At 36.8% G+C, this 26,141-nt stretch overlaps 1 protein-coding gene across 2 annotated transcripts in view; it reads right to left on the bottom strand.

Annotated features, from left to right (window-relative positions):
- Positions 1–26,141, bottom strand: part of RELCH (RAB11 binding and LisH domain, coiled-coil and HEAT repeat containing) — a 77,141-nt gene that overhangs the window by 6,074 nt on the left and 44,926 nt on the right. For both annotated transcript variants that reach the window (XM_077181834.1, XM_054628872.2), the window contains 16 exons: positions 24,289–24,379; positions 20,225–20,296; positions 19,306–19,446; positions 18,703–18,867; positions 17,859–18,006; positions 15,800–15,956; positions 14,697–14,820; positions 13,933–13,981; positions 13,471–13,550; positions 12,588–12,694; positions 11,935–12,034; positions 7,958–8,040; positions 6,972–7,035; positions 5,273–5,411; positions 4,806–4,922; positions 3,712–3,800 (listed from right to left, as the gene is read on the bottom strand). In XM_077181834.1, coding sequence (XP_077037949.1) covers positions 3,712–3,800; positions 4,806–4,922; positions 5,273–5,411; positions 6,972–7,035; positions 7,958–8,040; positions 11,935–12,034; positions 12,588–12,694; positions 13,471–13,550; positions 13,933–13,981; positions 14,697–14,820; positions 15,800–15,956; positions 17,859–18,006; positions 18,703–18,867; positions 19,306–19,446; positions 20,225–20,296; positions 24,289–24,379 — 1,726 coding nt within the window. The remainder of the gene's footprint in view (positions 1–3,711; positions 3,801–4,805; positions 4,923–5,272; positions 5,412–6,971; positions 7,036–7,957; positions 8,041–11,934; positions 12,035–12,587; positions 12,695–13,470; positions 13,551–13,932; positions 13,982–14,696; positions 14,821–15,799; positions 15,957–17,858; positions 18,007–18,702; positions 18,868–19,305; positions 19,447–20,224; positions 20,297–24,288; positions 24,380–26,141) is intronic.

Raw genomic sequence — 26,141 nt, forward strand, 5'->3', positions numbered from 1 at the left:
AACTAATGTCAGAATTAAAACTAATGTTTAAAACATTTTCCTGTTTTTTTTTTTCAAGTGCCTTTGAGTTCCAGTTATCTGATAATGCCTTGTGGTTAGAAACAACAAAAACGTTCAAAATAACTTAAGGAAGAAAACGTTTTCCAAATAGTTACAGAAGTTCAGGACTCTGTCCTTTTGCCCCAGGCTTTTAAAAACAGCACTAAAACAAATGTACATCTGTGACATGCTATATCTTCATGAACATTATGCAGAAAGAAAAAGCAAGGAAAGAAAAAAGTGTGATGGTATCCTAGGACAATATCTTAATGAAAGAAGTGCTAAAATCAACTTGATACCATTCCACTGGTGTCTTCCAGAGTTCCTATGACTCATGGCTTTTTCCTTTTATTAAGCAAGTACAGTGTTAAAAAGGTTTCTGCAGAATATTTAAGTCTGAAGACACTTCCACACTGACATTTTTACACTTATCCAAAAATAAGGACATGATTCCCAATAGCAGGCTTTAAAACAAAATCATACAGTTAATTCATGGGACAGGTAAATATCTCCCTGCCCTGTTCACAACAGTACTGTTTCAGCACATTTAGACGAAAGTGTTTTGTCTTAGGTTGCAAATGCAAGATGTGGTTGGGGGTGTGTATTCTATTGCCATCTGTTAGAGGTGGGACAGTTATCTTCTGTTATTTGGGCAGTTTTTCTTTATCTCTTCCACAACCCATCCTCCCTCCAGGAGATATCTTCTGTTGTTGGGTCACTGAATCTCACTGCATATCTGATAAAATTACATCAACCCAGCGTGAGATGCTCCGCCCAAGGGGAGGAGCCAAGCATTCCTTCCTGGATATAATCTGAGCTTTGGAACACCATAGGCAGCCTTTTTCCCTTTCCCAGAGGAAGAGCAGGCTCATCTACACCACCCCTGGACCTTCAGAGGAAAACTACACCCTTCTACAGGATCATTGCTGCAACAGAACCCCATCTGCCACTCCAGGAGGACTGCAGCCACCATTTATTGGGACTGCTACCAACACCCTGACCAACAGCGTGTCAGGTCATATTCTGACTCTGTCAGTGTTGTTTTGTATTACTGCATTTTTATTTTTACTTTTCCTAATAAAGAACTGTTATTTTTACTCCCATATCTTTGCCTGAGAGCCCCTTAATTTTCAAATTTATAACAATTTGGAGGGAGGGGGTTTACATTTTCCATTTCAAGAGAGGCTCCTGCCTTCCTTAGCAGACACCTGTCTTTTCAAACCAAGACATGTTTTGCAACACTTAGGCAAAAAAGTTAGAATGCAAAGTATGAAACTATAATATGTACATATACACACATATATAGACACACTGCATAAATGGAAACTTCCTCTGCCACAGCTCAGAAGAAGGTTAAGTACTTTTTTGAGACTCTAAACTTAAAATCTCAAAGCTACAAGCAATTAAAATTAGTATTGCCTCACCAAACCTGAATATATACAACAAAGGAAAAATACTATTTTCAATCTCTAAAATACTGATCAGTCACTAGTGGTTACCACCAACTGATAACTATTTTTAAATGTTTTTGCATAAATTAAAATGCTGGTTTCTGTCAAGTCTGCAGCACAACCATTAATTACACTGATAAGATGTGGTCTGGTCTGCAGACGTGTGCCACTGCTCACTCTATGTTTCCACAAGTATTACTTCAGCATTTGAATCATTTTAGGTAGCAGGTGTTACACACCCTTGAGTGTTTCAGAGAGTGGCATTCAAACAGGACAACAACTCTTCCTACTACATTTTCTGTCCTCCATTGGCATAAAATGTTATACAAATACAGAATGCTTAAGAGAACAGAGGTACAAGAGAAATATATTCAGAATTTTTTTCTGTATCAAAAAAGACGTGAAATTTTCAAGCACAGCCGCCATAATTTTTGTTACTTATAATTTCCACCTGTGCACTGGAGCTTTCCTACATTTTCATACATCTGAATCCAGATGTTCCAAATATCAACAATATGAAGCTTTGACCAAAGAGGAGAATAATTCATCAAGGACCCAGGATCATTTCAATAAGAGGATGGCTGTGCCATCCATTGCACAGCTCTTTCTGGGAAGGCTGTGTAATTCTTGGATGAAGTGGAGCAATTCTTTCCTCTTCTGCAGATTAATGTCTAAATTTCTACATTATGGCTTTGCACATACTGCTCAGACCTATTCCCTTGGGTTCTCCTTGTTTGGTCATAGGACTGATTATGAAATCACATCTCCTTAAAGAGAAATATTTTAGAGTACTAACTCTATATTTAGAGACACTTAAGAGACTTAACATGCTGAAGTCTTATAAACAGTACTGCAGTATATGGACTAAATGTTTTTACGAAGTACTGACTCACTATCATGCAACTCAAATCCACTTACTTTGAAAACCCATAGAAGGTAAGTGGAAAATGAGGAAGAAGGGACTTGACATTGAACTAGAGATGCTGGTAAAGTATCTGAATGTCTGCACAAGGTGAAATGTTTCCTTTAAAGATGAGAAAGTCTGACCTAAATGTCCAACTTGCACTTTTATTTATATGAAAGAAAGGAAAACAAGTATGAGGTATGAGTGGTAAGTGCTGCCAGACAGGACCACACAAGCCAATTCCACAATGTTACCCTTCCAAGATGAGCATAAACTCTGTACTGACGTTAAAGCCATTAGAGCTAAGGCTCTGTGATTTAGAAAATGTATGTGTGTTTGTCAAGTGATACGCCATTTGAATAATGAATAACACCATAGAGGCCAAAATAGTAAAAAAAGGCTTAATTCTGTTTATGCAAATGTCTAATTATTTGAGACAGTAAATGACATTAATTTCAGAAAACAAGATTTTCAGATAGAAGGCTTCCAAGACACACTAGAACTCACTGGGTCTCAGAAGCCTCTATCATGATGCCTACAAACATCCCATTCAAGTGGGAAGCTGATCAAGCCCTAGATATCCATTCCTACAAAAAAAAGGGATAAAAATTGCAAAGCCTGTAGTGAGTTTTCCAACCCACTGGAGCAGGAGTAAATACTTTTAATTTTATATTGCTCTCTGGCTAAAAAGCCAAAGCAGGTGGCATCATGACTCAAGTCACTTAAGCACAGTAATGCAGAATGTGGTAATGGGGAATTGAGAGCGGTCTTTACCTACTGATTTATTTTAAATCCTATTCCAGTCCTCAATTCCTTCTCTGACTACAAGATTCAAACTCAATCAACTTCCTTGTTGTAATTCAGGGTATCTTTTGAACTGACTATGCCTTTAAACCTTAGAAGTTACATTAACTAAAAAAATGAAGTATTTGATCAGTTCTCCCATGGGTGAAAGAAAATGAAACTTTTGCCTAACTGGATATATTGTAGCCATTGATTTTAGTGCATCCTTGGTTTGACTAAAATAAAGATGGTAAAAACATTTCCTTTTTCTTCAGTCTAGGAAGATCTATGTTTCCACATGCATTTCTGATGGTTGAGTATTTGTCTGCAGAGATTCTCAGCTTAGAAATATATTTTACCAGATTTTACTGGTTTTGAAATCATGTGACCTATTCTTTATCAAAAAAACCTCCTCAATGTCATGTTTTGAAACCACTTATGAGCAGCTCTCCTTAACTTCTGGTTTTAAATGCCATCACATTTCAACTTCTGCCACCTACATCTCATACTCAGTAAACATAATTTACTGCTCACCTCATGCTCTGGAGAGAGATGTTCCATGTCGGTTCGTAAACACTTCAGTCCTGGTAAAAAGTGATTGACCATTAAATCCTCTGAAATAACTAAAACCCAGGTTGTTAAGGTATTATAAGGATTGTCTTTTGAAATTACACTTTTTTTTCTGTCTTCTGATAATGTTGCTTTATGGAACACAAGGGCAGCAGCAAAACTAAGAAAACGGAACAGCATTTGACACTTCACAGCTAATAAAAAGGAAAAAAGATCTTGAACGTATTTAACATCATGTATTTCATACACCCATATAATCCTTTTAAGATTTTTTTCTTGATTTATTAGTTAAGATCAAGAGTTTTGTTTTTGTAGCTTTGTTTTTTGAAGTATCTATCAGTTCCACTGTATGGGGTCTGGCTGAGCTGGAGCTCATTTTCTACACAGCAGCCCTCAGTGCTGAGCTTGCACTGGTACCTAGAAATTTTGGTGTTGGTACCACACCAGTGCGCAGGCTACTGCTGAGCAGCGTTGGCACAATATCAGTACTCTCTCTAAACATTCCCCCCCATCAGTAGGCTGGGGGAGGGCACACAGCCTGGACAGCTGACCCAAACTGACCAGAGGGATGTTCCACACCATATGATGCCCATTCAGATATAAAAATTAAGAGAAGGTGGGGTGGGGCAGGAGACCATTTGTTATTGTGATGTTTGTGTCTCAGAGCGGCTGCTGCACATGCTGAAGCCCTGCTTCCTGGAAAGTAAGTGGATATTGCTTGCTAATGGAAAGGGAGAAAAAAATCTTCTGTTTTGCTTTGCTTCCATACATAGCTTACGCTTTATTAAACTGCTGTTATTTTGACATAAGTTTTTCCTCCATCTGATTTTCTCCCCCACCCTCACCCATCCTGCTGAGGAGGGGAAGGAGAGAGGCTTGGGGGGCACCTGGTGTGCTGCTAATCTGTGATATTCACCATCTTGGAAAACCTCCTCCTTATGTTGAATAGATCATATTTTATATCAAAGATCCAAAAACAAACTTAGTTATTTCTCTAATATTAAACTTCTCTCACCACCAGAGAACTAACAGCTAGACTTCCCCTGAAAAAAGGATACAGCAACAGGAAAGAGCACTGTAGGACTCAAACAGGTGGGTAGCGATATCCAATCTCTTCGAATCAACAGACTGCTGGTTGTTGACCAAGGCTAACTTGTGCAAGTGTGGAATAACAACTGGAAAAGTAAATACAGCAATAAGTATTTGAAACTGCTTTCCACAGACTTGTTTAGCATTAAACAGGTGCTATGTGGCAACTGCAGGCATTTGAAACTTCACACATCAGCATGGAATAAGAACTGCAAACAATTGCTTTTGATGTGATTGCCCTTGCACATTTAATGGATTGATTCAAACTTGAAATAAAAATCTGTGGTAGCACCACCTAAAATAAAAAAGTACCTTGGAGTACCTCTGAAATAATAACAGTTTACAGAAAAGAAAGAAAAACCCCATCAATGTAACCAGCATACCTATTAGCTTTTGGACAGAGAGAAGACTACATCTTCCCATGGATGCAACTTACATTCGTCTCTAAATCTGGGCTCGGCATTAGGTCCAACTCTTCCAAACGTTTTTATAATTTCTGTATGTAAAGAATGTTGGTCTTGATACTGAGGGTCCTCCAGGAAAGATGCCAGCTGCATTTTTACTCTCTCCAGAAGCTTAAATATTCCCAGAGAAATAGAAAGAACACAAAAGAATCAAGATGCTAGAAATTGTTATGAGCAGTTCAGAGTATGTTTACAGTTTTCTGTATTTCAGATGACAGATCTTGAACTTTCTTCTAATTTACAGATCTTTTCTAAGAGGATGTTTCAAACTCTTCAATGCACCTCTATGTTTTAAAGACTGTTACCAGGGTTTTAATCTGATCTCATTTTTTCATCTGTTTTTTAACAACACACAGGTGCTCCCATATACTTGATTTTTCCTCCTGAGATTTCCTTAAGTCTGATACTCCCTTAAGTCTGATACTTCCCTCTTACTTAATAACTAATAACTACAGAGTTTTCCTGTTTAATTAGAAACCAATTAATAGCATTTTTTGTAATGTATCTCAGTTAATAGGTTGAATTTTTTTTTGCAGAGGACAGAGATGCAAAAGTAACTATCATAAAATCAATGGAATTAAAAAGATTCCCTCAACTAAAGGCTAGAAAACCAAAAATGAGATAGGTATTTTATTTGGATTCAAACTTGAAAAAAGTAACATTTTATGATACATTTTGGAAGGTGCTATCACCTCTGTACTCTAAAGCTTATCATAACTAGTGCAATAGATACAGTAATTTCTGTGTGGTAACAAAACAATATTCTTCCCAACTGATTATAGGCATGCATTCCAAGCTGCAAAATTCTAACTTTTCCATCGTCCAAGTACGTGTGAGTCATCACTGACTTGACTCACATTACTCACATTTCCTCAAACACATTCTTTTAGAATATGTTGAAATTACGGGAAGAATGCAAGCTCTGCAAAAAGCTGCAAGGCCTTACAGAAGAAATTTGATTGCACAGCTGTTACATGAAACAAAATCCAGTTTTCTACTGTTTGCAGCAGAATCCTAACTGTCTTCAAAATTCTTATTTATTACCATAGTAGCATCATTTAAAAAATGATGAGGAATTGCATCTCTGCATTATCTTCAAGGAATATTTTGCTAATGTCATTATGTCTTTCAGTGCCATCTTGGACTAAATCAAGGGCTAAACAAGCAGATATGACTGGAGCAACAAGAGTCTTTTGCTCTTCTAAAGTATTTGGGAGCCAAGCAGGATACCCTAAAGCACCTAAAAAAATACAATATACAGAAGTACAATATGTGGATGTTTTTAGTCACTCTTTTAAAATAGAACTATTATTTTTTGGAAATAATGGAATTAGATTTCACAACTGTACTGGAGAAGGTTTTAAAGAAACATTTTGAGCATGGGATTTCCCATCTTCTAGCACACGCCTCCCCTCTACTTATCTGTCTCTGTTTGTTTATGTTTGGTTGAGATTTAGAAGGAAATGTTTTTATTAGTTACAAGGGTTGGTTTGTTTAGAGAGGAAAAAAAAAAGGCCATTGCAAAACCCAAAAGCACTTTGGAAGAGAATATGACAAAGAAAGAAAGAAAGAAAGAATTTATGACTTGCCCTTTCTTTTATTCTGTATTTATTAAAAAAAAATCATCCTCTTCTTATGCTACAAAAACACAGGTGACAACAGGTGTCTTACCTCTCTCTGAGTAACAGTTTCCATGATGGTCCCAAAAGCAGGGATTGTAGCAATCCTTACTGAACTACAATGGAAGAATAGGATCTTTAAGATGTATTCAAAACTAAGAACAAAATTACTTAAATAAAAATTTTAAAATTAGTACTTTTAAGTTACATTAGTTTCTAGCAATGACAAAGGGGGAAAAAAAAAAAAAGCAGACCAGGAAAAAGACAGGATTAACTCAAGGTCTCAGTCTGAAACTCACAATTCAGGATCACTGGACAAGGTAACAAGGGCCGGAGCAACCCGCTTGCCAACTAACGCTTCACTCATGCCTCGAAGAGCCAGCTGTAAACCAGTCAACATGCAATAAAAAATGCTTTGGTAAACGTGAACAACTGGGTTAGCTGTGACTGAGGATGGGCAGGCAGACTCTTGGGGTTGTTCTTGGTTTAGTCACCCACACAAGACATTAAAGCCACTAAGACTCTATTCATGCTGGAGCATCTGTTAGTAACAAGTTGTTAGTGAGATTAGCAAAGCATCCCTCCTTAGCTGGAAAGAAATACCACATCAGAATGTCCACAAAATGAAGTGCCACCATTGTATATCAGACATAAGATGCAGCCGAAACTACTTTGCATTTCATTAATGCAGGTGATACCTAATTTTGCAGTAGCAAAGCTGATAGCATTACAGAATAGTAGTATCCAGCTTTCTACCAGAAATGATGTAAGCAAATTTGAAAACTGAGAACATGATTAAATATAAACAAAAATTCAATTACATGGATTTAAGTTTTCTATTTTAAGTTTATTCAGCATTTTTATACAGTTTAATTCCAAGTGTTGCAGTAAACCTTTTTACTTAGAAAGAAATGATTTAAAGGTTACTTTCCTTTAAAAGGAATTTTTGTTCAGCTAGATTAAGAGACATAACTGATGGTTATTTCTTTCTAAGTATTAAGAGGGATGCTAGATATATAAGACAGTCAGGGAACTTACATTTCAGGGTCACTGGAGAGAGTAATGAGAGCAGGAACAACTCTCTGAGCTACCAGAGTTTCATGTACCCCCTTCACCAACAGCTGAATGGTCGGAGCAGGGGGGTATCACAGGTGATGCACGGAAAGAGCGAGCACAGTATCATGGGAAGAAGAACGGCAAAACCAAGAGAGAGAAAGAGAAAACACAAAAAGCAAACCAAAATTAGAAGCTAAGCAAATACTGCTACACTAGAGCTTCATAAATGCAAAGGCATGAAGAAAGCTAAAGTGGTCTGGCAATCAGGACAAACATGACGAATTCAACAATACAATGTTTTCTTTATTTTCAGATATTTTAAAACTTGAACTCAAACCATGTTTTATTTCAGATATGATTATAACTATAAATAAAGTTATGTATAATTAAGTACTAAAGTGATGTTAATTTGAATTTGACAATTTCATGTAAATGCTGTTCCTAGCTCTACACAACAATATTTATCATAGTAGGTGGCTGTCACATGCATCACAGAAGTCTTGACTAGGCTAAATGTGTGTAATTTCCCCGCACTGAGTGATACATCTCACACCTTGTACAACGAGACAAACAGCACCTTCCCAGATGCCAAAATGTTTTCCTGAAAATCATTCAGGAATGATATTTAACAACCGTCCAAACAGTATGAATGCTGGTCTGTGCAGGGAGAAAATGGAGAACCCTTGAACTAGAGCCATGAAATGTATTTCCTCAAGTCTTTTTGCAAACTAAGGAAGAGATGTATTTGTTGCAGTGCATCCCAAATGTTAAAAGCTTGAAATCACAGTAAAACTCATTATCCATGAACACAACAAAGTTGTTTGAATCCAGATGTTCCCAGGTGATATTTTTACATTACCTATGTAGTTATACACAAGCCTTTGCTGCATATGCCCTTTACATGCTTTCTTCATATGAAAACCTACTGATTTTCAAACCAAGTTGCAAATTTTTTTCACATTCAACAAAGTGGTGGGTTTTGTCTTAATTAATAAAAAGAGGAATGATTAGATATTTCCATTTTGTGTCTCATGTAAGGAAGTCTGCATGTATTTGCTGGTTTTAGGAGATGAATATAAAAATCTCATCTGTAAGTTTATATGAGAAATATGAAGTGTCTTTTTAATATTTAGCTACATTTTGATTACTCATATTGCATAATGAACACAAATTAAACTCTAAGCTATTCCCCTGAGAAAAGCAGTAGCTGTCAGTATATCAGTACCAAAACCAGACAGTATTCACATCTTCTAACTAAAGAAGATTTTACATTCTGCTATTTGTTAGAGCATTCCTGCTTTATCAACTCTGAATTTAAATCAAAGTAAGCTGAAAAATATTGGAAGGAACATGACTTTTCAAAAGCTTCTATATAAAGGAGTCACTCCTACTAAGCAACATTTATGTGTCATGTATGTGTGTGCATGCATGAGTGACACAGACATGGAACAGAGTGTGGCCTCACAGACAGTTACTGGAGAAGGAAGGACAGGGACAAGCTGTGTAAGAACACAAGACAGTATTGCTGCAAAGCACCTGGAGTAGCCAAGTTGCAACATCCTATACTTGTTATACAGAAAGTATTAGGATGTCAGCTCAACTACAACATTTTAACATTAAAACATTTCACAATTATTTACATTGGCAACAACTCCAAGTGCCAATCTGTTGAGTTCATGGGCTACTCTTCAAAGAGCTGTTAAGGACACAGCTCATCGTTTGCTTAGGATGGTTTTACTCTCATATATAGCTTTACTAATTTTCACATTTATTAAAATAGAGAATGCTTACAATTTTCAATCTTGGACAAACAGAGACTTGAGTTTTCTTTATGAACCTTCATTTAGAGAAAAGCCTAGCAGTTATACAGTGCTTTGAAAAAAAAAAAATCAAACACTTGGGATTTGTATAATTAGCAAATAATTTAGAATGATCTCAGCTTCATTCCTGTCTGGTCTGCCACATTTTTAAGTATGGTAAAGCATGGAGAACAGATGCATTCCATCATACAGAAAACAAAGCATGCTTTATAATACAAGTGTCATTCTGAAGATGTGTCCCTAGCCCTGAACCCAAACAGACCAGCAAAGAAAGCTGATTTATAAGTCAACTTAGACTTATTCACATCAAATCAGAGCAATCAAATCTGTTTGCATCAACATTCAAATGGGAAGCTGCTGACTAAAAACATTAATTCAGAAGCAACAGGAACAGCTGGGTGGCAAAGCCGTGTAGCAGCATTAAGGTTAGAGCGAGACAGACAATGTAAATTGTTATCTTTTTTTGATTCCTCTAGATAATTACTTATACATACTACAGCTTAAAATGGTAGCACAAAGCTTCCAGCCCCAAAGAAGCAAGGGAGTGGAAAGGCCCCACATCACTTCTGTGTCCTTCCAACCCTTAACAGGCTATAAAGGTTTGGTAAAGCAGTCAGGCCTGCAGTCTCTGTGCTGCTCAGAACCTTCACTGTTCTCAAACAGCTGTCCTGCAGGTCACATACTCTTCATCCTATTATCTAATCACTGGCCTTTGCCATTCAGCAGCCTCTGAGGTTACAGAAATTCCTCAAGTGATGGAATCTTCCAGCAGTGAAACCAGCTATTACTACCTCTTTGCAAAGGTGACTTCCCAAATTTACATAATACCATGTATAAATATGTATGCCATGGCTATCCAGGAAACAGCAATATGCTACTATTTTCAAGTAAGAAAAGCATTTAAAAGAAAGCTGCCTAGGCTTTGGTAAAAATTGAAATATGCTAAGAAACAAGATATGAAATAGCATGCATAGACTGCCTAAAAATAATCAACATGCAGCTGAATTTGAAAAGAAGCTGCAACCAAAACAGCAGCCTGTTGTAACTGAGCTAATTTGGCTAATATTTATTAGGGAAAAAGAGTTTATTATTACAAATAGGATATAAAAAGTGCTTTTGTGAGAGGGAAAATATGCAAATAGATTGTAACAGCATCCAAAAATTGCCATTTCCTTTTTAAAAGGAGGGGCAAAAAAAACCCAGCAAAAAAGGACACTGTTGGATGTTTTCAACTGAAGTCTCAGGATGGAGCTTGTTGTGGTTGTTTACTGCTGTCTCTGCTCTGACTTGCTGAGTGTCACTAAAGAAAGCTGATGGATATGTTAAGTGCTCTTTTTTTCTGAGGCAGACTTCAGATTTATTTTTGCAAATGGATACAAGATGTCAGGTTCAGCTAGAGGTCCCCTCCAAAGCTATCCAAATGAGACATATATGGAAAAATGCCCAAAAAAAAGAGAAGGAAAAAGTAATGGTGATTAGAAATATGTGTTTCTAACATGCAAAGAACAGAAAGTTCTCTTTGTTCAGCCAATGGAATATGTCTCAGAATTTTGCATATGCCTTTTAAACTGAACATTTGATGAAACAAAGGCATGATGTGAAAATAAAAGCAAACTTACTAGGTATACATTTCAGTCTTTATTCTGACCAAAATTTATAGATATTAAGGGAAAAATTAAGCTGTCATTATGAGGCAAGTAAACTAACTGTAAATTCTTTTAACATTCTTTTATTTTCTACAAAAACTACAGAATTATATTTGTGTCTTCACCACCATATCTGGTACAAAGAAAACTAGTTTGAATTACAATGCAAGTGCATTGCATGAGCATACACAAGACCTACTGAAAATGTTAAGTTGTATATTAGACTACTGATGATGTGTTGAATAGCAAAAGCAGAAGTTAAAACTCAGAGATGCTTATATTTAACTACAGACCTATAGAAAGATGTGCTGCTGAACAGAGAACAGATACAGAAACAGCTGAACAACAACCTCCTGCTCCATCACACAGTACACAACCTTATTTAAGTTGTTTGCAATTATTAAGAATGTAGAAACATTGTCTGATTTGATCCCTGTTTTAAAAAATAAACTCTAGTTTTTAAAAAGTGAAAAACAGTTTGGACAACACTTACCTCAAACATTCGAGCAGCTGTACACCGAACAAGAGCAGAAGTATGGACAACTCCATACCACAAAACAGTTAATAGTAGCTCATGATAAGCTGGGTTTGCACTAGAAGAAAAGTTGGGCAACTGATCAAAAAAAACCACTCCCAAGCCCTGGATGTGCTCTTTACCTAAAAAAATGCAGATTTCAACAAATCTAAAACTCCAGCATTTATCCTTTCTGAAGGATACAAAATACTTATCTCATTCTGAAAGACTTACACCATGTTGCAGTCTAGAAAATATATTCCTTTTACAAGTTAATTAAAAGAACCCAAGCTCAACTTCAAGAACATAATTTTCAATGAATTGTATTAAATGCAAATACATATCTAGAACAAATGACAATAGTATGGTAAATACAAAATTAATTTCCATTGTATTCTCAATGAGTTATTTTTGTGGAATTTTTTTGTTTGGATTTTGATGTTCTTCTTCTGCACTTCATTTTTTTTTAACTGCTACATTTTTAACCTAGAAATTACATTTTACAGCAGGGGAAAAAAAGCAAGTATACCCTTTATTCACCCAAAGCATCACATTTATTAAAAATTACAAAGCTTTTTATTAAAAGCTTCTAATGTATCTAGATGTAGTTAACCCCAAGGTATATTCTTTACCCTAGTTCCACAAAGGAAGCTTTCAGGCTATCAAGAGGAGCATGGGACAATGAAAGCATGGTCATTACATCTTCTAGGAATCCAACTAACAGCTTGCGGTCTTCTTCCTGAAAGAAGGGAGGAAGGGAGTTGATCACACAGTGATCAATGTGCGGGAAGGATTGCTGAGGTTATGATGGCAACCTACAGCTGCAGGGGACACAAACTATGGAAAAGAACAAACGAGATTAAGCATTTAACAATTTTCTTTGGAATTTCAAAAATGTGTTTAAAGAGCCTTTCAAAGCAAACACACAAGATGGTGTTTCATCTACTAAGCACATATTCATGCATAAATTCTTTTCTTAAAGAAACTTCTAAGAACAGTACTTAAGCACATTTATGACTACTGAAAGTTTATAAATCATAATCCACAAAAAATTTGTAAGATTATGAAGAATTTCTTTTTTTTCCTATAAGCTATGTGTGTACTAGACCTTGGCTGCTCATTGCTGGAAGATTAGGTAAGATTTATAGTATGCTTGTTTGAGTACTAGGTAACATGAAAATTTTAAGACTCCCACTAGGCTTCAAATAGCAATTTACCTGTTTCAGTACTTGTTTTGCACCATGATGTTTGCCAAGTTCACAGTTAAATGACTGACAAGCCATTTCAGGAACAACATTAATAGAGTTTTGATAGAGGGGCATGGTAACACATGATCTAAATGTCCATCACCACCTGACTAGAAAACTTTGTAAATGTATTTACAGCTGCCCATTCATGTACCTCTCTTCAACACACAAGACCAGTAAGTTTTCGATGAACGCAGTAATGTTTAGGTATTTTTTTAAAATAAGTTTCACACACTACTATACAATAAAGAAACAGAAACCAACCTACCTGAATATAACATGTAAGGACCCCTGTTGCATAGATGGGAACTGTGGCTTTTGTTAGCACTCCATTTCCTGCTGTGGAATCTAATGAAACACAGTGAAGAATTTTGGTTTTATACATACATATGAGTATAGAACACATGTATTATCTATACTAGACTTACATATGTGTATTTAAGTATTATGGATTCAATCACCTTTTGATATATACACCAAGTATTTATATGCATATCTACAGAAACGTGCTTAAATAATACTCAAGAGGTATTTGGATTTGAGATTTTTTTTACCCTACACACAATCTACAGCTTCAGAGTGTTCCATTCAGATTAAGACTAGATTTTTCAACAATTCACAAAGACAGCAAATATGAGAATGGCAGCCTCACAATGTTATTTGAACAAAAGAATGAAAGTTTTTTCCTGTTGCAGTTAAGATCAATTTATTTCAGTAAAAAGCTACTTACCTATGTTTTCCTCAGACAGTCTTAAGATTTCCTGGAACTGTGGTTTTACCTATGTAAAGGATGATTAATCTCATGTAAGAACTGGTCAATGGTAATTGACCGGTTACCAGTGTCAATTAACTTAGAAAAATAAAAAGAATTGCAAAACAAAGAAAAGAAGTCCCCCAAAACAAAACAACAACAATCCCCTCTCTGGAGATAGCACATACTGCTAAAAGAGTTTTATCTTTAGCTAATCCTCTCATGTTTGACAATTTCCCTTGAAGTATTTTTAAATTTTATTCAGAAGTTATTTTATTGAGAAAAACGATATAATTCCTTGATAAAAATATTTAGATACCACCTACAAAAAATATTTTAGGCTGGGAAGGCATCAATTTCAAATTTTCAAATCAAGTAAAGCTGGAGTACTTATGTAGACTGCAAAGAGTGAACAGTATGCTGCTCTGAAGAAAGTTGTTAAATAACCAGAATTAGGATGATCTCTCCTACTCTCTCTGTCATTCACAAAGGAAATATGAAGAATATAGTTAAAAAAAAAAATGTGTCCCTGGTTGGGCAAGACTGAAGGCAATTTCAAAACTACCAAAACCAGAAAAGGACACAAAGACAGCTCTAAAAATAGCAGGTTTAAATGTACTTATGGAAAAGCATCAATGTGACATGAAAATATAAATTGTCACAAATTGTGAGTGTTCCAACATACTGTAAATATAGAGAATATATGTTATCAAGTGTGTAGAATATTTAAAGTAATATCTTACCTTAGTGTTTGTAAAAATTTTCCCAAATGTCCTACAAAGTCTCCAGAAAAATCTAGAGAATTCATGGACACAGGCAGTTGATGCTACATTGATCTTGCCAACTATTTCTATAAGCTGTGGTAGCCTAAAAATCAGAAAACAAAAGGATATTGAACACTACTCTGACTTTTTGCTTTTGTCCATTTACATTTGTGTAGATTTATTGCTTATATTAATAAATACATGCACACATAGAGCACTACTGGTTCTAATAAAGTTAGCTACATGTTCTGTGCAATTCCTGACCTGTGAAGAAAGCAAGGGTTTAAGTGCCAGAAAAGTCTGACCCATATTTTCAAACATCTGTTGCTATCACGAGATGGAATACAACAATCTTTACTCCACAAGAGAATTAACTATACTGATGCAAAAATAAAAGAAACAAGTTTTCAGAGCAAATAGTTACCTACATGTTCTGCTAGACTCGATATTTTCTGAATAAAATCAAAGGCAATTCAGCACGAAAATTAAAATGCCTAAAGTAAATGAAAAGTTTCCCTCTTTGGTAATTCTCAAATGCAATCATTCATATATATCATTCAATCATTCTTATATTCAGTAATTGTTAAACACGACTGTGTATTGTATTTGCAGGGAAACGCCCTGACAAAGGCAGGAATAATGAATCTGACTCCTTGTTCTCAGAAGGCTAATTTATTACTTTATAATCCTATATTATATTAAAGAATATATACTATACTAAAGAATACAGAAAGGATACCTACTGAATGCTAAAAAGATAATGAAAACTCATGACTCTTTCCAGAGTCTGGACACAGCTTAGCACCAATTGGCCAATGAGTCAAAACAACTCACACCGGAGACCAGTGAAACAATCACCTGTGTATAAACAATCTCCAAACATTCCACACATAAGCACAACACAGGAGAAGCAAATGAGATAAGAATTGTTTTCCTTCTCTCTGAGGTTTCTCAGCTTCCTAGGAGAAAAATCGTGGGCGAAGCAATTTTTTCAGAGAATGTGAATGCCACAGACCATGCTTAAGAACTATTAATTTTGACACATTTTAAAATTAGGTATCCTAAGACACAAATTAACTCACAGCTGATTGACTACCCATAGCAGAGTCTCCCAGCCTGTGGTGCCCTCATGTTCCAGCTGATGATCGTACAGCTGCAACAGCACCGCCAATTGTTCGCGGCTTCCAATGATGACGGCGACGTCCTGAAGAGGCGACACAGGTCGAGGAAACCTAGTGACTGTAACAGCAGAGAACAAGCACTCATGAATGAAAGATGATGAAAATACCACGGAGGTGATGTCCGAAACAACAGCTAAGAAACTGTGAAACTCATTAAGTGCCTTCTCTACAAGGTTTGCTTTATTAGTTTGCTTTTTAAAAATCAGTGAGTTAAAGTAATCTTTGAAGAGATTATGTAACCCTCAGTTAAAAAGAGAAAATACAGGGAGATTATGTTATTATTCTTGCCAGCACAGCTTGACCAAGGTCAAACTCTGCCTGACCAACCTGGTGGCCCTCTATGATGGATGACAGTATCTGTGAAGAGGGAAGAGCTACAGATGTCACCTATCTGGACTGCTGTAAGGCCTCTGACAGTCTCCCAAAACATCCTCTCCAAACTGGAGAAATACGAATTTGATGGATCAGCTTCTCAGTCAATGAGGAATTGACTGGATGTCCACACCTTGAGGACAGTGGTCAATGCCTTAATGTCCAGATGGACATCAGTGACAAGTTGTGCCTCTCAGGGGTCCATACTGGGACCAGTAGTGTTCACTCTCTTCACCAATGACAAAGGGATTGAGTGCACCTTTGGCAAGTTTGCAGATGACACTAAGCTAGTGGTGCAGTGACACACCGAAGGGACAGGATGCCATCCAGAGGGACCTGGACAAGCTTGAGAAATGGGCCCATAGGAATCTCATGAGGCTCAACAAGGCCAAGTACAAGGTGCTGCAAGCACCTCTGCTGGGTCAGGGCAATGCAGGCTGGGGGATAGGAAGGGACTGAGAGCTGACTTGGGGGTGCTGGTGAATGATAAAACTGGACATGACCCAGCAATATTTGCTCGCAGACAAGAAAACCAATACTATCCTGGGCTGCATCCAAAACAGCGTGCCAGCAGGATGAGGAAGGTGATTCTAGCCCTCTGCTTCTCTCTCATGAGACTCCACTTGGAGTGCTGCATCCAGCTCTGGGGTCACCAGCACAGGAAAGACATGGACCTACTAGAGCAAGTCTGAAGGAGGGCTACAAAAGTGTGAACAAAAAGATAGAGCACCTTTCCTATGCAGAAAGGCTGAAAGAGCTGTGCTTGCTCAGCCTGGAGAAGACTAGGCTGAAACCTGAAATTTTTGCATTTGTTATTTAAGTAGTAGCCACTCAGAAAAAGTGCTCATCTTCAAATTACTCAAGTCAGACAGATGAGCCTTACCATGGCATCCATTTTCAAAGGTGTATCAGACAGTAATGTACCACTAGCAACTATCCAAATTTCTCCTTTGTTACCTTTCCTTTGCATCTTCACACACAGCACTATTATCAGCATGGTGGCAGGTATTACCAATAACATATTTAAAGTATTTGCAACAGGAGAAAACACTCCACAGGGTAGGTTTGCTGATCTAAGGACAACTTCACCATGAGGCCGTTCAGTCATGGAATGGTTTGGGTTGGAAGGCACCCTAAAGATCACTTAGTTCCAACCCTACTACCATGGGCAGGGACACGTTCCACTAGACCAGCTTGCTCAAAGCTCCATCCAGCCTGGCCTGGAACACTTTCAGGGATGGGATGGTCTTCTAGGATATTACACAGATAGATAACAGATGGTGATGCTGCTGCATTATGCTGTGTTTTTCCCACTCCATAAATTTGTAAGAATTAACTGAATCTGAGGCCAGCCCTCCTGAGCTATTATTGGCTATTAATGGAAATCAGTTCTTTAGAAACCTTTAGAAAGTACAATTAAAAATTGCTTTGCTTTCTAAAAGCTTCTTCTAAGAAGTAGAGAAAAATCAATTAAAGCTTTTTTGTGATAATCAGGTATCTCAAGCATAGCAAGGGGTGAAAAAAGGAAGCATTACTTAAGAATTTACTAAGGCAGACCAATATAAAAACCCAGAAACTAATAATTTACCTTCTATTTGTGGTACTTCTCCCTGAAGTTTAGCCTTGCTTGTAAAAGGTGCGTTCTGTAGCACCAGTGCAAACAGAGAAGGAATCAAAGACTGCAGGGCAGACAGATACATGTGGAGCTTATGTTCATCCAAGCCATGTTCTCCTTCCTGAAACAAACAGGACATTAATTTGGAAGTTTTCAGTTTGGAAGATCTGTTCCCTAGGCATGTATTCCCTGGCAAGGCATCAACACATCTGTGATGAGCTTCTACCCAGACACACTAATTATAAAGCAATTTAGCCTAATCATAAGCATATTTTGCCACTCTTAGGTCACCTCTACTGAAAAGATTCAGGCAATATAACCTTTGGCATTTAACAGTTCATCCTGATGAACAGACTGATATTTTGAAAGAACATTTTCAGCACATTTTGGAAATGTGGATCCTTTGCCTCAGTGACCAAGGCATCTAAACTGAATAAACAAGTCACCTGTACTCTGAGAGCAAGCATCTTCTTTCAGTGTGTTAGATAGTTATGAGGCCCACAATTTTTCCAGAACTTCTGAGTTATCTATCGAATGAAATGTGCAAACTGGATCATAACTGGAAACGACCTAACTTAACCATTCAAATCTACTTTTCTTGCTTATTTAATAAAAAATGCAGTTTACCAAAATCTACACAATTTAGACATGGAGCAATGCTATTAGGATATAAAACAGATCAGTATTAAAGAAGAGCATGTTTAGTTTGGGGGAGGTTTGGTGTTTTTCCTTGTTTTGTTTTTTTTTTTTTTTCTTCCAAAGTACAAGTGAAGACTACAAAGAAAATTCTCCAATGTAGAAACAGTTGAGTACATACCCTGAGCAATTTTTCAATTTTATTAAGCAGTGTAGGTATAAGATGGAACTGTAAATTTCCCAGTTCTGTTGTCCAGGCAGCATAAGCAGGTAAAAATACCTGATGTGTTGCACTAACCACACGTTCTGAAGGGTCTCCTAAAGCTGAAAGCAGCAGTTCAAAACCCTGGTAAAACACAGTAAAGAATGCAATTATTTCCCAAAAATTTATATACACATTTTTACCACTCTCCCTTCAAAAACTCAAAGAGAAAAGTTCTTTATTTTTACTTATGTGAAACATTATTGTTCAGCATTAAGCTGAACTACAAGTAGGCTTTGTTGTAGCAAACGAATCTGTATTAGTAAGTGATGATGCCAAACTGGCTAATAATATCAGATGGGCAGTGAAGTGGTATGTCCTTAAAGGTAAATTATGAACTATTAGAGCAGCTTCTATATAAGGCTTACACCTGAAATTCTATTTTTTTTAAGTATCTGGAAATATTTAAGAAAAATGCAAGAATTTAAACAATCATCTATTATTATACCACCTCTTTCATTATTTATGAAATATCTATAGAAAGCATTTTACACATACAGAACTCAAACCAAATGATGATACCTGTTGATATTTATCTGGATCATCAATATAGCCCATAATGATGCCAAGGCTTTTGATCACAGCTTCTCGTACCAGATCGGCCTTATCTTCCATTAGCATTTGTTGCAGCATGGAAAGTACTAATGAACTACGAATTTCTTTCTGTTTGTAAATGAGAAACACATTTGTTAATGCCAATGAAACAAGAAATGTGGATAATAAAAAGTTGCCACTTCTATTAGTGCTCACAAACAAAATCCCTTCCTCCAACCATAAAATCCTTTATGAATATTACATGTTCAGTTTTCACAAGAGAAGATGAATGAATATAAAATGTCAGTAGCTTCAATAGAAAGGCTTTTGTCCTGCTAAGAACAGAACTAAGGTCCCTTCATTTGCATGGAACCAAAAATAACTAACAGCAGTAAAACTACTATAGGCCTAGACTTTAAGTAATCACTGCATTGCTCAATTGGAGAAATTGGGTTTTAATTTAAGTTCCCTTCCCCCACTCTTTCTCTGAAGCTTGAAAGTCTAGTTTACCACTGACATAATTTCACTGCTTCTTCTAACTGGCACCACTCTTGATGTAACATTCCACAGTGTCTGAAGAATGCTACAGCTGGGTGCCAATTCCTTTTTCATAGATTGTTTCCTTAATTGGTCCTAACTATCTTTTCTTTACCTCATTTTTAGCGAAATGAATAGTCATATTGTTTTTAGAAACATTTTATAGCTAGATTAACCTGTATTCGTAACAAACTATCTCCTTCTTCAAGTGACTTAATGAATCTCATGTGTGATATAAAGTAGAAGACAATGTGACTGTCTGTGCATAATATACACACTTGGTGATATTTAAAATGACAAAGAATGCTTACATTATGCATCAGATTTTTACCCTGCTTTCCCTAGCAGGTATTTGGAGTCTATTACTTACTGGAAGGTAAGGTGCTAGAGCTCCACAGGATTCTGCTACCAGCAGCCGTCTCTCTGGGTATTTGTGGTTGATCTGGTAAAGAGAAACAGATGGACTGTTTGCTTTGCAGTAACCAGCATTCAAAATGTGGTTAGAGTGAACTGCAGAGGGGTGCACACCCTGTTAGAAGGGTGTGTCTGCACCTCTTCAATAAACACTGATTGAACTCACAGAATTTGCACCTGGGTACTAAGCAGCCTCAAATTCTTGCACTGAGGCATAAAAGTGAGGCAGCTGTCCTATAAGACATAGCTTATAATAGGGAAAGAGTCAGAGAAGCACATATGTATGTGAGAAGCCATATAAGCAATAAAAAGGAAAGCAGTGTATGGGCTGCTGTACTCTAAAGAATCTGCATAACTGCTGAAGTGGCACTACAAGAAATATTTTGTCTTATGAAGACTTTCAGGAGCACTGTTCCTCCAAGAGCTGCACAAGTGCCCTCTAGTGCTCTGAGCCAAGCAGTGTAGAAGAGCTGCCCAGGTCTTGCTGAGCAATCAGTCAGAAGAAGATACCTGTAGAAGCCTAAACACATTTGCATTCTATTAAAGTTCTGCTCTCAAGTCCAGCATAAATATAGTCACACCTCTAAAAACAATTCATGTTACCAAAAACCTCTTGATCCTGTGATATTTCCCCTTTCTACTCAAAAGCTGCTTGAAAATTCTGCCTTACAAAATAAATATTTATTATTGACACTTCGGAATCAAGCGTGCATTCTGGTGGAGCCAGATTTAGTGGTTGTAATGGTTGTACAATGAAACAATGGAAGTATTTCAATACTTTGTGAATAAAAGAGTCTGTGGTACCATGCTCAGAGTAAAATGTGAATTTTTTGATGCTGTCAGATAAAATAGGATACGCAGCATTTGGTGCAATTGCTTCTTTCTTGCTGTGTAGTGTAGAGCCTTGGTGAGTCAGTCATCTAACCATGTAAAAAGACCAAAGTACTCACTGCCTTCTTTGCCTCTATCTTGAAAGACTTGTCTTCAGTAGTCTGAGGTCCCTAAAATCCATGCTAAATTCTGGCACCAGGAGGACCTTTAACAGAAACTAGCAGGCCAGGAAATATTGAAGAAACTTGACGTACACTAGTCTGTGGGCCCTGATGGGGATGTACCCATGAGTGCTCAGGCTGATGTCATTCCAAGAACACTCTTGACAATTAAAATGTTGTGGAAATGGGGAAATTCCTGAGGAGTGGAAGAAAGCAAATGCCACTGCTACCCTCAGGAAGGGCAAGACAGAAAACCCAGTCAAACACAGGGCAGTCTACCTCACACCAGCTCTTGGGAAGCTGTTGGAGCAATTGGCCTTACAAGGCATTTCCAAACATCAAAGGACGAGAATGTGGCTGGAAATAGCCAGGATGTATTTACATAGAAAAAATGACACAACCAACCTGACAACTTTCTGAGATGACTGGCTCAGCACACTCAACAATGATGCCTGACTCTGACTGCTCTAGTATGAAATGACTGAGAACTCTCTCAAGAATCAAGTGTGGAAAAGATGATTTCAAAGAGACTTAAATTAACAAATTGTAAGTTTCAGGACTAAACTGAAGTCTCAAGCATGGGAATGTTCTTTGAGTGTGTCTATCATTACTTTGCATTCATTCATCAGTAGAGCACCTGCAATAATTTTTAAAAGTATGGAGATCTCATAAATGAAAAATATTATGGACAAGTAAGAGGCTGCTTTAAAACCTACTAGGCTGTGAAGGTGGTGAGGCACTGGAACAAGTTGCCCAGAGAAGCTGTGGATGCCCCATCCCAGGATTTTCAAGGCCAGGCTGGATGAGCCTTGGAGCTAATGGCCTTTAAGGTCCCTTCCAAACCTTCTTTATTATTCTATAAAATCTTTTACTTATGTGCCATCTTTTCAAAAGCAAATTCCCCACTGACAGCATAGACACAGATCATCTTGTGGAGCTCTGCCAACCTGAGGGAAACAGCAATGACTGGTTTCAGCTGTTTTTTATTGCCATTTTATTGTAGGGGTTCCATACTGTTGTCTCTTATCACAAAAGTTTCATACCTTCTTGGTGTTTCTCATGGGCTTCTCCTCAGAGCACTGACATGTTCTTCTTCACAAAGGAACCAAATGACTCCAGTTCCCTTCCCAACCAGCCACCCCACTCTTTTATAGCACTCTTCTCCTCACTGGTCACAGCTGTGGCCTGTTAAAGTCAAGCCTGTTCCTTATCTTTGATAATTGGCTCAGCTGCAACTCCTTAGAGGTAAGATTACTTTCTACACTATATTTTCTTATATTCTATCCCCCTACAGGTTTTAGGTAGTCTAGCATGGCAATACAAGTATCACCCCTGATATTACAAACACATACTGGAGGAAAAAAGACTGAAATTTCTGTCAGGTTTGTGTTCAGAGCAGATGAGTAGCCCTTGGAAACTAAATGTAATTAAAATGTTTATTACTATTTATTTTCCTTTTGTCTTTAGTAATTTTGGAAGCCAATCACTGGTCACCAATTTTGAGTGACCCTTTTAGCATTCACAGAGCCTTCAACTAAACTGAGTCAGTTACCAAATTTTACCTGCAAAGGAGCAGGTAGAGAGTTTAAAAAGACTAGCTGATAACTGAGCTCCACAATGTATCAATGAAAAGGATGAACTTCCTGAGGGCCCAGACCTCTGCATCTGTAAACAGATTTTGGTTGGAGACCAAGAGCATGAATCCTTTTCATGATTTACACATCTACTGCAAAAAGTAGAAAACTATGTTTATATTAAGTTCCTTCTACAAACTCAAGACTTGTGACCGTGAGATTCAGCTGGAGAAAATTTCAGCTGGAGAAAATAATGACCTGTTTCCAGTACTGCCAAACAAAGTCTGGCAAGCTGCATTAAGTGCATTACGCCATATGACTTGGCAGTCTGAGATGCTCTTCTTGTACAGTTGGACTCGTTTCTCTTTTGCTTCAGCAATTAGCAAGAAGTGGATGAGAAAAATGTGCTCTTCCTGAGGTGAGATAGTTTTTTTCAATCACAGTTTAAATTTCATGAGGACTAAGAAAACAAAATGTTGCTTACAAAATTAGGCAAAAATACAGAATTCTTTCTACGGCTCTTTCAAACTACTACTGTCATGAGACCTTCACTTAATCAACAGATACATCAGTCATTCACAACAAGCACAAATGCTGCATATAATTTCTACTTCTACTGTCAGAAAGCATTAAGGTTATTAAAGCTTAGACTTTATTGGGAAACACAGATTGCTGTGTTATGCAAGGAACAGTAGGAAACTACCAGACCAGAAAGACTCTGCCATCAAAGCAGGCATTCCCACTCCGTCATGGCTTAGTTATTCATTGTCTTCTCAGGCAATGAGAACTCCCTTTCCTTCACTGTGGTAGGAAAATACAAAATATTTTCACCTGAACTCATGTTGTTCTGCTTCCATGCCTCAGATGAAAAAGTAAAAACATTTCTGTTTGGTTGTTCAGTTATTTCTATTAATTTGGAGTATCTGTGAAAAAGATCACTGTGATTCTACAAGAGATGTAAACTTCAGGCTCATCTCATCTATGAGAGACTTGCTTATGAGTACTTTGGTCTTTGATTTTCTCTTTAAGAATTTAAACTAGTTGGTGTGGCCACTGCTCCAGGGACTTAATACAACATTAAAAAAAATCAGCAAATAAAATCTTTGAATGAAAATGGATTTCCAACAGGCTGGAATGCAGAGCAAAAATTATAAAAGTACCTACCTAGCAATATGTTACACAACACTGATGAAGAACATGTGCTTATCTACACTTCAATATAACAAGCTTATTCAGGTACAAGCAGGTAACTAAAATCTCTCCAGATAGTCTTTAATAAGCTTTCTGCTTCTGAGGTGTTTTTAATATTAAATAAAAATATATATGATGAGAACAAAGAACATGCAAATATCTTGCTGAAAACCAAAGCCAAACCCTCTCCCTTGAACAAGTAAAACTCAAATTTATGAACTTCTAACTGATTTTGGAGCATAAAGCAAACAATAATCAGTTACCTGCTCCCAACACTGTGGTAAAAGTTCAGCTTCTACACGTGTTGGTCCAACATGTCGGGCAAATGCCACACACCCAGTCAGTATCATCTGTCTGAAAAGATAAATGTAAAGCTTTAACCTGTTTATAAAGTTTTATAATATATAACATATATTCCTTAAGTCAGGAAAAGCACATGCTGACAGGCAATAGGTAGTTGTCTGCAGTCAAGATTTCACACCATCCACACTGACTTATAGACTAAATATTAAATTGAAAGCTGCTAATATCCCCGTTCATTGCAGGGTGGGGATTTGCTTACATAACCTTCAAACATCCCTTCCAACCCAAACTATTCTATGATTTTTACCTTGTTTTATACTCAGAATGCCTTTTCCAAAATCTTGCAGATCCTCAACTCCATAAACTAGTCTGAGAATCTCTGATTTGGGTATTTCTGATTTTCTAAAGTCTGAGATTGGGACTATCTAACTAAATTTCTCATTTAATTCTTTGTACTGAATACTGTCATGCAGTAAAAGGATCTAAATTACCTAATACTATCATACTATCAGTATTTCAGTGAAGCAAATTGATTTTATTTAGAAGCATTTGTGAGATTTAATGAACTTTCTTCCGAGCAAGCAGCTTATTTCTTTTATGACATAGTTTTGCAACCTTTTGACAAGCAAGTTACTGTCATCTCACAAAATACTGAACTTCACTCTTGTGAGAAATCTTCTAAACCCCACTAAAAAAAGGAAAGCAAGTAATCAACCAGTAGGATCTATGATCACCTGTTATTTGTGTTCACATTCTTATACTTTTTTACCTTTCATTAAAGTTTGCAAGAGATTGCCATTGTTCCATCAATTTTATAGGCACAGAGGTATATATAAAATTTCAGTAAGACTGTACTAAATTGTCATTTGTGGTATTTTATTTAATGACTGTCTATCTTCCTAAGATGTTTTTACTTCTATTTTTCCCGTTGATAGGATTGGAATAGTACCAACTTTGAATGCAATTCACCAATTCTATTTACCTTTAGAGGCTACAAAAATTATTAAATACCCAGTTTCAAATGATAATGTGTGGACATGAGACTCAATTTTATCACTTCCTCAGTAATACTGGGACACCACTCAGAGTTTATTATTACTCCTCTGTGAAATGTAAGCCAGAATTGTTACCATTTTAGTGTCATGTCTAGACTCCTAAATATTTTCTGTACCAATAGCATCCCCTTAAGGTTGAAAGGCAGAGATTCTGCTGGTTATCTTCTAACCCCTTAGAGAACATACCCCATCAAAAAGACTCATTCACTTTAAGAATTTTTCAGGAGAAAGATCCTATCAAAAAGTTGGGTTTTTTTTATCCCAGCATTCTTTATGCCAACAATCAGAGCAAGCTCCTATGTGTTGTGTGCGTTTGGGTTTTTTACCTCTCTGCCACACTGACAGAACTAGGCCTTTGATTAAGGTAAAAAGTAAGGAGAAAACAAAAATGATTAGGTAAGACTCAAGAAATCAACAGCTGATAGCAATATGGAGACAAAAGCCTGTGGTAATTCTCAGTTCTACTGCAAACAAAATAGTCATTTGAATTACTGTTTTTGGTTCTGTACACTGCACCTAATCACAGAAATGGGTAAGAGAATATATATTTTTAAGACATTAGAAAATAGCAGAACACAGTAATCACTTGAAGTTTTCTGCATTACAAATGGGATAAAACAAAATATTTTTTCTTACATCGAATCTTTTTTTTAAAGTTCCATGAAATCTCAAAATTAAGCCAGATTTCTTTCTGCCCTACCTACCAGATGAGAATTTGAAGATATTTCAAAAATATTTTAAAATAAGATTTTAAATAT

Source organism: Agelaius phoeniceus, chromosome 1 (assembly GCF_051311805.1).
Source record: "Agelaius phoeniceus isolate bAgePho1 chromosome 1, bAgePho1.hap1, whole genome shotgun sequence".
Lineage (NCBI taxonomy): Eukaryota > Metazoa > Chordata > Aves > Passeriformes > Icteridae > Agelaius > Agelaius phoeniceus.